We start from the raw sequence: 14217 nt of genomic DNA, 5'->3' as shown, positions 1-14217 counted from the left end.
GAAACACAGGCTCTTCCCAGAACGCATGGTGACTGATGTGGCAGTTGAGGGAGATACCTACTGTACCTTTACCAACAGACAGTGAATGTCTCGGCTGTCCAGAATGGGACCATCTTATTCCGAGAACGGAGGCGGTAGAACATCAGACTGACGATGCCGCAGAAGATGGCGCATATGTAACTAAACACTCCGATTTCTTGTCTATCATCAATAGTGTGTTGGAGAATGTCTTCAGAATGCCCAGGATCAACTGGAAACAACGTGCCACACCTGACGGTCCAAATGGGATGCTCTCTGAAGAGTAAATGTTTTGGCTAATATCACTCACAGGATATTTATATTACTCTAAGATGAAAATAAATAGCCTACATAATGACACCATTCCAAATGTATTTTCAAGTATACTGCCTACACTAAGAGGTCGACCGATTATGATTTTTCAACGCCTGTACCAATACCGATTATTAGAGGACCAAAAAAAAGCCGATACCGATTAATTGGCCGTTTCTTTGTTCATTTATTTGTAATAATGACAATTACAACAATACTGAATGAACACTTATTTTAACTTAATATAATACATCAATAAAAATCCATTTAGCCTCAAATAAATAATGAAACATGTTCAATTTGGTTTAAATAATGCAAAAACAAAGTGTTGGAGAAGAAAGTAAAAGTGCAATATGTGCCATGTAAGAAAGCTAACGTTTAAGTTCCTTGCTCAGAACATGAGAACATATGAAAGCTGGTGGTTCCTTTTAACATGAGTCTTCAATATTCCCAAGTAAGAAGTTTTAGGTTGTAGTTATTATAGGAATTATAGGACTATTTCTCTCTATACCATTTGTATTTCATTAACCTTTGACTATTGGATGTTCTTATAGGCACTTTAGTATTGCCAGTGTAACAGTATAGCTTCCGTCCCTCTCCTCGCCCCTACCTGGACTCGAACCAGGAACAAGGGGAACAACTACAAGGGGATGCAAGGGGAACAACTACTCCAAGTCTCAGAGCGAGTGACGTTTGAAACGCTATTAGCGCGCACCCCACTAACTAGCTAGCCATTTCACATCGGTTACACCAGCCTAATCTCGGGAGTTGATAGGCTTGAAGTCATAAAGAGCTCAATGCTTGAAGCATTGTGAAGAGCTGCTGGCAAAACACACAAAAGTGCTGTTTGAATGAATGCTTACGAGTCTGCTGGTGCCTACCATCGCTCAGTCAGACTGCTCTATCAAATATCAAATCATAGACTTAATTATAACGTAATAACACACAGAAATACGAGCCTTTGGTCATTAATATTGTCGCATCCGGAAACTATCATTTTGATAACAAAACGTTTATTATTTCAGTGAAATACGGAACCGTTCTGTATTTTATCTAACGGGTGGCATCCATAAGTCTAAATATTCCTGTTACATTGTACAACCTTCAATGTTATGTCATAATTATGTAAAACTCTGGAAAATTAGTTCGCAATGAGCCAGGCTGCCCAAACTGTTGCAATATACCCTGACTCTGCGTGCAATGAACGCAAGAGAAGTGACACAATTTCACCTGGTTAATATTGCCTGCTAACCTGGATTTCTTTTAGCTAAATATGCAGGTTTAAAAATATGTACTTCTGTGTTTTGATTTTAAGAAAGTCATTGGTGTTTATGGTTAGGTACAGTCGTGCAACGATTGTGCTTTTTTCGCAAATGCGCTTTTGTAAAATCATCCCCCTGCGTTGCATATATTATATGCAACGCAGGACACGCTAGATAAACTAGTAATATCATCAATCATGTGTAGTTAACTAGTGAGTATGATTGATTGATTGTTTTTTATAAGATAAGTTTAATGCTAGCTAGCAACTTACCGTGGCTTCTACTGCATTCGCGTAACAGGCAAGCTCCTCATGGAGTGCAATGAGAGGCAGGTGGTTAGTGCGTTGGACTAGTTAACTGTAAGGTTGCAAGATTGAATCCCGGAGCTGACAAAGTAAAAATCTGTCGTTCTGCCCCTGAACAAGACAGTTCACCCACTGTTCCTAGGCCATCATTGAAAATAAGAATGTGTCCTTAACTAACATGCCTAGTTAAATAAAGCTGTAAAAAATAAAATAAAAATACAAAATGTAAAAAAATCGGACAAATCGGTGTCCAAAAATACCAATTTCCGATTGTTATGAAAACTTGAAATCGTCCCTAATTAATCGGCCATTCAGATTAATCGGTCGACCTCTAATCTGAATGAACATTCTACATTACCATGGAAATGATTGCATCATGCACGGCAAGCGGTACCGATGTGCCAAGTCTGGAACCCACAGAACCCTGAACAATTTCTACCCCCAAGCCATAAGAGTGCTATATCGTTAACAAAATAGCTACACAGACTATCTGCATTGACACTTTTTGCACCAACTTTTTCACTCATCACATACGCTGCTGTTACTGTTTATTACACATTATTCCTAGTTATAGGTACATATCTACCTATATGTACATATCTATATAGCCAAGTTATCGTTATTCATTCATAAAGTGGTAGGCCACAGAAGCTCACAGAATGGACCACCGAGTGCTGAACCGCATACCTTGTAAAAATGGTCTGCCCTCGGATGCAACACTCACTACCGAGATCCAAACTGCCTCTAAAAGCAACATCTGCACAAGAACAGTTCGTTGAGAGCTTCATGAAATGGGTTTCCATGGCCGAGTAGCCAAGCCTAAGATCACCTGATGCGCAATGCAAAGTGTCGGCTGGAGAGGTGTAAAGCTCAACGCCATTGGACTCTGGAGCAGTGGAAACATGTTCTCTGGAGTTATGAATCACGCTTCACCATCTGGCAGTCCGACGGACAAATCTGGGTTTGGCGGATGCCAGGAGAATGCTACCTGCCTAAATGAACAGTGCCAACTGTAAAGTTTGGTGGAGGAGGAATAATGGTCTGGGGCAGTGTATGGTTCGGGCTATATAATACTTCCGGGTTGGAGCGAGCGGTCGCATCCGCACTTCGGTCCGCAGGTAGTATAACTTTTCATTACATTTCATTACATTTCATTATAGTACAACGGTTTGATTTGTCTAATCTTAGCAATTTCTTCTTAGCTAGCTACATAGCCGTCATTGTATCAAAGATAATTGCGTAATTATCGTATTTCGTCGTCCTAACGTAGTCTACACTGCTATCTGCCCAGCAGCTAGCCAGCTAGCAAACGTCCACCGTCTACCGAATAGCAGCACTGTAGAAACTATTACACTCAACTGAACGACTTGATTAGTGTAGTGTTAGCTAGCTACATAGTTGTCTTTGCTGTCTTCGTATCCAAGATAATTGTGTAGTTTAGAGTGTGTAGTTTTAGAGTGATTATCTTAATTTACCGAGGTTAGCTAGCCAGCTATTTGTCGTCCTTAACGTAGGAGACACTGCTAGCTAGCCAACAGCTAGCCAACGTCTACCGAATAGAACTTCCGCACTCAACAACCCGGTCGCATTCCGCTTCGCTCCACAGGTAGTATCACATTTTCATTTCATTTCATTACAGTACAACGGTTTGATTTGTTTGATCGTAGCTAGCTACATAGCTAGCTACATAGCCGTCTTTGTATCAAAGATAATTGTGTAGTCTAGAGCGATTTTCTAGGTTAGCTAGCCAGCTATTGTCGTTCTTTTAACGCAACGTAACGTAATCAACACTGCTAGCTAGCCAGCTAGCCCCGAATAGCAGCACTGTAGAAACTATTACACTCAACGGAACGACTTGATTAGTGTAGTGTCAACAACACAGCCACTGCCAGCTAGCCTACAAAGTCAACAACGCAGCCACTGCCAGCTAGCCTACTTCAGCAGTACTGTATCATTTTAATCATTTTAGTCAATAAGATTCTTGCTACGTAAGCTTAACTTTCTGAACATTCGAGACGTGTAGCCCACTTGTCATTCCAATCTCCTTTGCATTAGCGTAGCCTCTTCTGTAGCCTGTCAACTATGTGTCTGTCTATCCCTGTTCTCTCCTCTCTGCACAGACCATACAAACGCTCCACACTGCGTGGCCGCGGCCACCCTAATCTGGTGGTCCCAGCGCGCACGACCCACGTGGAGTTCCAGGTCTCCGGTAGCCTCTGGAACTGCCTATCTGCGGCCAACAAGGCAGAGTTCATCTCAGCCTATGCCTCCCTCCAGTCCCTCGACTTCTTGGCACTGACGGAAACATGGATCACCACAGACAACACTGCTACTCCTACTGCTCTCTCTTCGTCCGCCCACGTGTTCTCGCACACCCCGAGAGCTTCTGGTCAGCGGGGTGGTGGCACCGGGATCCTCATCTCTCCCAAGTGGTCATTCTCTCTTTCTCCCCTTACCCATCTGTCTATCGCCTCCTTTGAATTCCATGCTGTCACAGTTACCAGCCCTTTCAAGCTTAACATCCTTATCATTTATCGCCCTCCAGGTTCCCTCGGAGAGTTCATCAATGAGCTTGATGCCTTGATAAGCTCCTTTCCTGAGGACGGCTCACCTCTCACAGTTCTGGGCGACTTTAACCTCCCCACGTCTACCTTTGACTCATTCCTCTCTGCCTCCTTCTTTCCACTCCTCTCCTCTTTTGACCTCACCCTCTCACCTCCCCCCTACTCACAAGGCAGGCAATACGCTCGACCTCATCTTTACTAGATGCTGTTCTTCCACTAACCTCATTGCAACTCCCCTCCAAGTCTCCGGCCACTACCTTGTATCCTTTTCCCTCTCGCTCTCATCCAACACTTCCCACACTGCCCCTACTCGGATGGTATCGCGCCGTCCCAACCTTCGCTCTCTCTCCCCTGCTACTCTCTCCTCTTCCATCCTATCATCTCTTCCCTCTGCTCAAACCTTCTCCAACCTATCTCCTGATTCTGCCTCCTCAACCCTCCTCTCCTCCCTTTCTGCATCCTTTGACTCTCTATGTCCCCTATCCTCCAGGCCGGCTCGGTCCTCCCCTCCCGCTCCGTGGCTCGACGACTCATTGCGAGCTCACAGAACAGGGCTCCGGGCAGCCGAGCGGAAATGGAGGAAAACTCGCCTCCCTGCGGACCTGGCATCCTTTCACTCCCTCCTCTCTACATTTTCCTCTTCTGTCTCTGCTGCTAAAGCCACTTTCTACCACTCTAAATTCCAAGCATCTGCCTCTAACCCTAGGAAGCTCTTTGCCACCTTCTCCTCCCTCCTGAATCCTCCTCCCCCTCCCCCTCCTCCCTCTCTGCAGATGACTTCGTCAACCATTTTGAAAAGAAGGTCGACGACATCCGATCCTCGTTTGCTAAGTCAAACGACACCGATGGTTCTGCTCACACTGCCCTACCCTGTGCTCTGACCTCTTTCTCCCCTCTCTCTCCAGATGAAATCTCGCGTCTTGTGACGGCCGGCCGCCCAACAACCTGCCCGCTTGACCCTATCCCCTCCTCTCTTCTCCAGACCATTTCCGGAGACCTTCTCCCTTATCTCACCTCGCTCATCAACTCATTCCTGACCGCTGGCTACGTCCCTTCCGTCTTCAAGAGAGCGAGAGTTGCACCCCTTCTGAAAAAACCTACACTCGATCCCTCCGATGTCAACAACTACAGACCAGTATCCCTTCTTTCTTTTCTCTCCAAAACTCTTGAACGTGCCGTCCTTGGCCAGCTCTCCCGCTATCTCTCTCAGAATGACCTTCTTGATCCAAATCAGTCAGGTTTCAAGACTAGTCATTCAACTGAGACTGCTCTTCTCTGTATCACGGAGGCGCTCCGCACTGCTAAAGCTAACTCTCTCTCCTCTGCTCTCATCCTTCTAGACCTATCGGCTGCCTTCGATACTGTGAACCATCAGATCCTCCTCTCCACCCTCTCCGAGTTGGGCATCTCCGGCGCGGCCCACGCTTGGATTGCGTCCTACCTGACAGGTCGCTCCTACCAGGTGGCGTGGCGAGAATCTGTCTCCTCACCACGTGCTCTCACCACTGGTGTCCCCCAGGGCTCTGTTCTAGGCCCTCTCCTATTCTCGCTATACACCAAGTCACTTGGCTCTGTCATAACCTCACATGGTCTCTCCTATCATTGCTATGCAGACGACACACAATTAATCTTCTCCTTTCCCCCTTCTGATGACCAGGTGGCGAATCGCATCTCTGCATGTCTGGCAGACATATCAGTGTGGATGACGGATCACCACCTCAAGCTGAACCTCGGCAAGACGGAGCTGCTCTTCCTCCCGGGGAAGGACTGCCCGTTCCATGATCTCGCCATCACGGTTGACAACTCCATTGTGTCCTCCTCCCAGAGCGCTAAGAACCTTGGCGTGATCCTGGACAACACCCTGTCGTTCTCAAATAACATCAAGGCGGTGGCCCGTTCCTGTAGGTTCATGCTCTACAACATCCGCAGAGTACGACCCTGCCTCACACAGGAAGCGGCGCAGGTCCTAATCCAGGCACTTGTCATCTCCCGTCTGGATTACTGCAACTCGCTGTTGGCTGGGCTCCCTGCCTGTGCCATTAAACCCCTACAACTCATCCAGAACGCTGCAGCCCGTCTGGTGTTCAACCTTCCCAAGTTCTCTCACGTCACCCCGCTCCTCCGCTCTCTCCACTGGCTTCCAGTTGAAGCTCGCATCCGCTACAAGACCATGGTGCTTGCCTACGGAGCTGTGAGGGGAACGGCACCTCAGTACCTCCAGGCTCTGATCAGGCCCTACACCCAAACAAGGGCACTGCGTTCATCCACCTCTGGCCTGCTCGCCTCCCTACCACTGAGGAAGTACAGTTCCCGCTCAGCCCAGTCAAAACTGTTCGCTGCTCTGGCCCCCCAATGGTGGAACAAACTCCCTCACGACGCCAGGACAGCGGAGTCAATCACCACCTTCCGGAGACACCTGAAACCCCACCTCTTTAAGGAATACCTAGGATAGGATAAAGTAATCCTTCTCACCCCCCTTAAAAGATTTAGATGCACTATTGTAAAGTGGCTGTTCCACTGGATGTCATAAGGTGAATGCACCAATTTGTAAGTCGCTCTGGATAAGAGCGTCTGCTAAATGACTTAAATGTAAATGTAAATGGGCTAGGCCCCCTAGTTCTAGTGAAGAGAAATCTTAATGCTACAGCATACAATGACATTCTAGACAACTCTGTGCTTCCAACTTTGTGCCACCAGCTTGGGGAAGGCCCTTTCCTGTTTCAGCATGACAATGACCCGTGCACAAAACGAGGTCCATTCAGAAATAGTTTGTCGAGATCGGTGTGGAAGAACTTGAGTTGTCTGCACGGAGCCCTAAACTCAACTCCATCGAACGCATTTGTGATGAATTGGAACACCGACTACGAGCCAGGCCTAATCGCCCAACATCAATGAGTGGTTGTGTCCAAACTTTTGATTGGTACTGTACACATACTCAACAAAGGACCAAATAAGATGATTAGTAAACACAATTTTGAGATAATAAGTGCTTCCCCCCCCCTCCATATTAGTTGCAGAGATTCAGAGAGAGCTACAGTCAATGGAGAGCGCTGCAAAGATAATTAGAAGAGCAATATACGCAGATATAGACCCAGACAAAGCAGAATTGCTGAAGGAGGGTGAGGATGCCATCATAGACATCCAGGCATCCTTCGATGGCACTTGGCACAAGAGAGGATTCATGTCCAAATACGGGATAGGTGTGTCCATTGTCCAATGGCTGAACTCTGTGGTATGGTCGCGATACTCCAAAACTGTGTTGGACAAAAACCGCATTGACGGAGCAGCCAATATGGCAGGGAGCCACTGCTATACCAAGTGTGATGAAGAAATTGTGGCTTGTCAGCACTTTGGTGACACTGGAGCAATCAGAGAGGAGTTGTGAGAGCTGATGCTGCTTCAATAGAGCGTGCCAAGCGTAGGCGCAGGTCCCATGACATAGTCAAGAAAGTAAAGCGTCAACAGCAACAACTCAAAGAGGGCCTTACATATGGGGCAGGCATAGCTGATTAATGTTCTGCACATTTCAACAGCCATACAAAATCATTGTATGTGACAAATTGAGCAAAGTGATATGAGATTTTGCCCCAAAATGCATATTTTCTCAACAGGCCAGTATTCAAAGCATATTCTCTATTGCTTGAAACAAATGTATGAAACGTGCTAATGTATTTGTAAAAGGTATGTTTGATGATTATTTGTCAGTTTAGAAGTGATATATGAATAAGAGTTGAATTAATGTGACGTAAATGGTCATGTTTATGGAAAGTACATTTTAATTGCATTAACCTATCTTTATAGGCAATCGGGCATGAGAGGGCACGACAAAGCCTATTCCCCCCCTCAGGAAACTAAAAAGATTTGGCATGGGTCCTCAGATCCTCAAAAGGTTCTACAGCTGCAACATCGAGAGCATCCCTGACTGGTTGCATCACTGCCTGGTATGGCAACTGCTCGGCCTCTGACCGCAAGGCATGACATAAGGTAGTGCGTACGGCCCAGTACATCACTGGGGCTAAGCTGCCTGCCATCCAGGACCTCTATACCAGGCGGTGTAAGAGGAAGGCCCTACAAATTGTCAAAGACCCCAGCCACCCCAGTCCTAGACTGTTCTCTCTACTACAGTATGGCAAAGCGGTACCGGAGTGCCAAGTCTAGGACAAAAAGGCTTCTCAACAGTTTTTTACCCCCAAGCCATAAAACTCCTGAACAGGTAATCAAATGGCTACCCGGACTATTTGCATTGTGTGCCCCCCCAACCCCTATTTTACGCTGCTGCTACTCTCTGTTTATCATATATGCATAGTCACTTTAACTATACATTCATGTACATACTACCTCAATTGGCCTGACCAACCAGTGCCTCCACACATTGGCTAACTGGGCTATCTGCATGGTGTCCCGCCACCCACCACCCGCCAATGCCTCTTTTAGGCTACTGCTACTTTCTGTTTATCATATATGCATAGTCACTTTAACAATATCTACATTTACATACTACCTCAATCAGCCCAACTAACCGGTGCCTGTATATAGCCTCGCTACTGTATATAGCCTTCCTACTGTATATAGCCTTCCTACTGTATATAGCCTCGCTACTGTATATAGCCTCGCTACTGTATATAGCCTTCCTACTGTATATAGCCTTCCTACTGTATATAGCCTTCCTACTGTATATTGCCTTCCTACTGTATATAGCCTCGCTACTGTATATAGCCTTCCTACTGTATATAGCCTTCCTACTGTATATTGCCTTCCTACTGTATATAGCCTTCCTACTGTATATAGCCTTCCTACTGTATATAGCCTTCCTACTGTATATAGCCTTCCTACTGTATATAGCCTTCCCTACTGCTACTGTATATAGCCTTCCTACTGTATATAGCCTCCTACTGTATATAGCCTTCCTACTGTATATAGCCTCGCTACTGTATATAGCCTTCCTACTGTATATAGCCTTCCTACTGTATATAGCCTTCCTACTGTATATAGCCTCGCTACTGTATATAGCCTTCCTACTGTATATAGCCTTCCTACTGTATATAGCCTTCCTACTGTTATTTTTCACTGTCTTTTTACTGTTTGTTTTTTTCTTTACTTACCTATTGTTCACCTAATACATTTTTTGCACTCTTGGTTAGAGTCTGTAAGTAAGCATTTCACTGTAAGCTTGTACTCGGCGCACGTGACAAATAAACTTTGATTTGATTTGCTCAAAATGGCATGTTCCCGGTGGGCCAATTAATTTTTCTCTGTCTTCAAAGGACGTACATTCCCATGATTCCACACACAGGTTCTTAGGTCTTATAGGCAGACTTTTACAGAGGCTTTTTTATATATCTTGTCTCGTTTTGATTTTAAGTGTCATTTTATGTGTAAATATTTGCAAAATATTCATCCATCATACATGTGAAGTGTTTTTTAAATAATTCCATGAAGTTACAATATTTTGATAAACTGATCTGTAAAAGTCTGACCATTGAGTGTCTTATCACAATAAAACCAACAACAACAAAAAACAGTCTGCCTTGAAGCAATGTGTTGAAAAACAGATTCTCATAATATGCAAATGGGCGCATATTTAAGGACGGCTTGACTCATTTGCATATTTACATATTTAAATAAATAAAACTTGTAATACAATAATATCTTGCATGTATGTATACTTTCAACGGATAAAGTTTCAGTCTGATGAGAGTAAAGAAAGAAAAGAATCCCTATTAGCCTGTGGGGACTGGCCTTAAATCAGAGTTCATGCCTGAAAAGTATTATTAGAATGAGAGATACAGTGGCAAGAAATAGTTTGTGAACCCTTTGGAAATACATGGATTTCTGCATAATTTCGTCATAAAATCTTATCTGATCTTCATCTAGGTCACAACAATAGACAAACACAGTTTGCTTAAACTAATAACACACAAACTATTATACGTATATGTCTTTATTGAACACACCGTGTAAACATTTACAGTGCAGGGTGGGGAAAGTATGTGAACCCTTGCATTTAATAACTGGTTGACCCTCCTTTGGCAGCAATAACCTCAACCAAACATGTTCTGTAGTTGCGGGCCAGACCTGCACAATGGTCAGGAGGAATTTTGGACCATTTCTTTTTATCAAAGTGTTTCAGTTCAGCAATATCCCTGGGATGTCTGGTGTGAACTACTCTCTTGAGGTCATGCCACAGCATCTCAATCGGGTTGAGGTCAGGACTCTGACTGGGCCACTCCAGAAGGCATATTTTCTTCTGTTGAAGCCATTCTGTTATTGATTTACCTCTGGGTTTTGGGTCATTGTCCTGTTGCATCACCCAACTTCTGTTGAGCTTCAATTGGCAGACAGAAAGCCTATATTCTCCTGCAAAATGTCTTGATAAACTTGGGAGTTCATTTTTCCGTCGACGATAGCAAGCTGTCCAGGTTCTGAGGCAGCAAAGCAGCACCAAACCATTATGCTCCTTACACCATACTTTACAGTTGGGATGAGGTTTTGATGTTGGTGTGCTGTTTCTTTTTTTCTCCACACATAGTGTTGTGTGTTCCTTCCAAACAACTCAACTGTAGTTTCAGCTGTCCACAGAACATTTTGCCAGTAGCGCTGTGGAACATCCAGGTGCACTTTTGCAAACTTTTTTGGGACAGCAGTGGCTTCTTCCGTGGTGTCCTCCCATGAACACCATTCTTGTTTAGTGTTTTACGTATCGTAGACTCGTCAACAGAGATGTTAGCATGTTCCAGAGATTTCTGTAAGTCTTTAGCTGATTCTAGGATTCTTCTTAACCTCCTTGAGCATTCTGCGCTGTGCTTTTGCAGTCATCTTTGCAGGACGGCCACTGCTAGGGAGAGTAGCAACAGTTCTGAACTTTCTCCATTTATAGACAATTGGTCTTACTTTGGACTAATGAACATCAAGACATTTAGAGATAGTTTTGTAACCCTTTCCAACTTTATGCAAGTCAACAATTCTTAATCTTAGGTCTTCTGAGATTTATTTTGTTCAGGGCATGGTTCACATCAGGCAACGCTTCTTGTGAAAAGCAATCTCAAATTTTGTGAGTGTTTTTTATAAGGCACGGCAGCTCTAACTAACATCTCCAATCTCGTCTCATTGATTGGTCACCAGGTTAGCTGGCTCCTGACTCCAATTAGCTCTTGGAGAAGTCATTAGCCTAGCGGTTCACATACTTTTCCCAACCTACACTGTGAATGTTTAAATGATAATATTGATCTAAGTCTATTGTTGGGACTCCGTTTTTCAAGATCAGATCAAATTTGATGACCAATTTATGCAGAAATCCAGGTAATGCCAAAGGGTTCACATACTTTTTCTTGCCATTGTACATGTCCTCCGTTTAAACAAATCTAAAGTTCTTCCAGAGAAACATAAGCATAATGCTCATGACTATTCATGACTATAATAAGTTACCGACTCTCTACCCATGCTCTTCATTACATCAGTCTTTCCCCCCGGTTCATTTGTTTTGGGTTGGTATATAGTAGAATTGGGTCTGACATTTCAATCCAGACTCCCTGCTGTTTCATTTTAGCATTACTATCACACAGTATCATTCAGCCGATGCCTTTCACTGAGCTTTCACTTACAGCCATGGTTTTATTATGAGCAGTAGCGGGAGATTGGACGAGATATGCGTTCAGATTGGACGACATGCTTATTATGTACTCAGTATCCTATCCTAGACACAGACTAAACCAAGTCTGAAAAGGTGATAGCCTAAAACAGCTTACACATATCCTACAGCACGTTGACCAGATATACACTAAAACCCTTTTGGTTGTGTGGAGGTGTTTCTTTGTCTCATTGACATCCTATGGAATTAGTTACGATATACATTTGATCGTGTTCCACTGAATGGTTTATCAAATATCTGCAGTGTAAATGCACATTGACACAGACAAATGAGTTATTACTCACCAAATGGTCTATTCCGATACTGTTCCATCCTAGCATTATGGGTAGGAAGGATATAAAGGTGGGGATTACCCAGCATCCTCCTAACATAAGAGCCACTCTCAGTGGTGTCATCTTATTCCTGTAGACCAGTGGCTGGCAGCAGATGGCATAGTACCTAGAGAATGAGAGGGAACACTATTATAAGACATATGGGGTAGAGGGAACTACAGTGCATTCAGAAAGTATTCAGAACCCTTGACTTTTTCCGCTTTTTGTTACGTTACAGCCTTATTCTACAATTGATTCAATTGTTTGGTTTTTCTCAGTCTACACACAATACCCCATAATGACAAAGCAATTTTAGCAAATGTATTAAAAAAAACGGAAATATCACATTTACATAAGTATTCGGATCCCTTTATTTTCAGGTCTCTCCAGAGATGTTAGATTGGGTTCAAGTCCGGGCTCTGACTGGGCCAATCAAGGACAATCAGAGAATTGTCCGGAAGCCACTCCTGCGTTGTCTTGGCTGTGTGCTTAGAGTCGTTGTACTGTTGAAAGGTGAATCTTCGCCCCAGTCTGAGGTCCTGAGTGCTCTGGAGCAGGTTTTCGTCAAGGATGTCTCTGTATTTTAAACCGTTCATCTTTCCCTCCATCCTGACTAGTCTCTTAGTCCTCGCCACTGAAAAACATCCCCGGGTTTCCACTGAAAAACATTGGGTTTCCTCCAGACGTGACGCTTGGCATTCAGGCCAGAGTTCAATCTTGGTTCCATCAGACCAGAGAATCTTGTTTCTCATAGTCTGAGAGTCTTTACGCGCCCTTTGGCAAACTGCAAAGTGGGCTGTTGTGCCTTTTACTGAGTAGTGGCTTCTGTCTGGCCACTCTACCATAAAGGCCTGATTGGTGGAGTGCTGCAGAGATGGTTGTCCTTCTGGTAGGTTCTCCCATCTTCACAGAGGAACTCTGGAGCTCTGTCAGAGTGACCATCGGGTTCTTGAACACCTCCCTGACCAAGGCCATTCTCCTCCGATTGCTCAGTTTGGCTAGGTGGACAGCTCTAGAAAGAGTCACGGTGGTTCCAAACTTTTTCCATTTCAGAATGATGGAGGCCACTGTGTTCTTGGGGACCTTCAATGCTACAGAAATGTTTTGGTACCCTTCCCCAGATCTGTTTCTCGACACAATCCTGTCTTGGAGTTCTACAGACAATTCCTTCGACCTTGTGGTTTATTTTTTTGCTCTGACATACACTGTCAACTGCGGGACCTTATTATAGACAGGTGTGTGCCTTTCCAAATCATGTCCAATCAATTGCATTTACCACAGGTGAACTCCAATCAAGTTGTAGAAACATCTCAAGGATGCTGTTGGAAAAGGGAAGGGGTCTGAATACTTTCCGAATGCACTTTATATACTGTATGATTTACATTCAGCTCAAGCTTTTCTTTCATTAGACGAAATGATGTTCAACAAGTGTATCTTTCATGTAAAATTATACTTTGTGGAAAAATACATTATCCTTGTGATAAAGACAGATAAAAGGTATATTTGTGATCTCAAAAGGTTTGATGATGCTATCTAAAGTCTTTTTATCATGTTAACAGCATATTGTACCTGAGAGTTTTGCTTTATCTCTGACATTTTAGACATCAAAGCTCTCTACCTCTCTGCTGGGAAAGTGCTATTAGAGGGAAAGTGCTATGATCATTAAATTATTTGCAACAAGAAATTGGTTTCTAAAATCCCTGAAATGTCTTCAGCCACAAATTGCTACTTGGCCTGGCTGAACCCTCTGTCTGTAGAGATTGAGAGGGTAACCCTACCTGATGTCCCAGAGACCTC

At 44.1% G+C, this 14217-nt stretch overlaps 1 protein-coding gene across 3 annotated transcripts in view; it reads right to left on the bottom strand.

The window, feature by feature from the left end:
- The window catches only part of LOC115131135 (5-hydroxytryptamine receptor 4-like), a 147465-nt gene that overhangs the window by 53592 nt on the left and 79656 nt on the right, over positions 1-14217 (bottom strand). For all 3 annotated transcript variants that reach the window (XR_010464099.1, XR_010464100.1, XM_029662732.2), the window contains exon 5: positions 12394-12547. Coding sequence is in view for 1 of the 3 variants with exons in the window: in XM_029662732.2 (XP_029518592.1) it covers positions 12394-12547 (154 nt within the window). In the remaining 2 variants the exon portion in view is untranslated. The remainder of the gene's footprint in view (positions 1-12393; positions 12548-14217) is intronic.

Source organism: Oncorhynchus nerka, linkage group LG6, assembly GCF_034236695.1.
Source record: "Oncorhynchus nerka isolate Pitt River linkage group LG6, Oner_Uvic_2.0, whole genome shotgun sequence".
NCBI lineage: Eukaryota > Metazoa > Chordata > Actinopteri > Salmoniformes > Salmonidae > Oncorhynchus > Oncorhynchus nerka.
The sequence above is the reverse complement of the archived record's forward strand: the minus strand, read 5'-3'. Positions and strand labels throughout refer to the sequence as shown.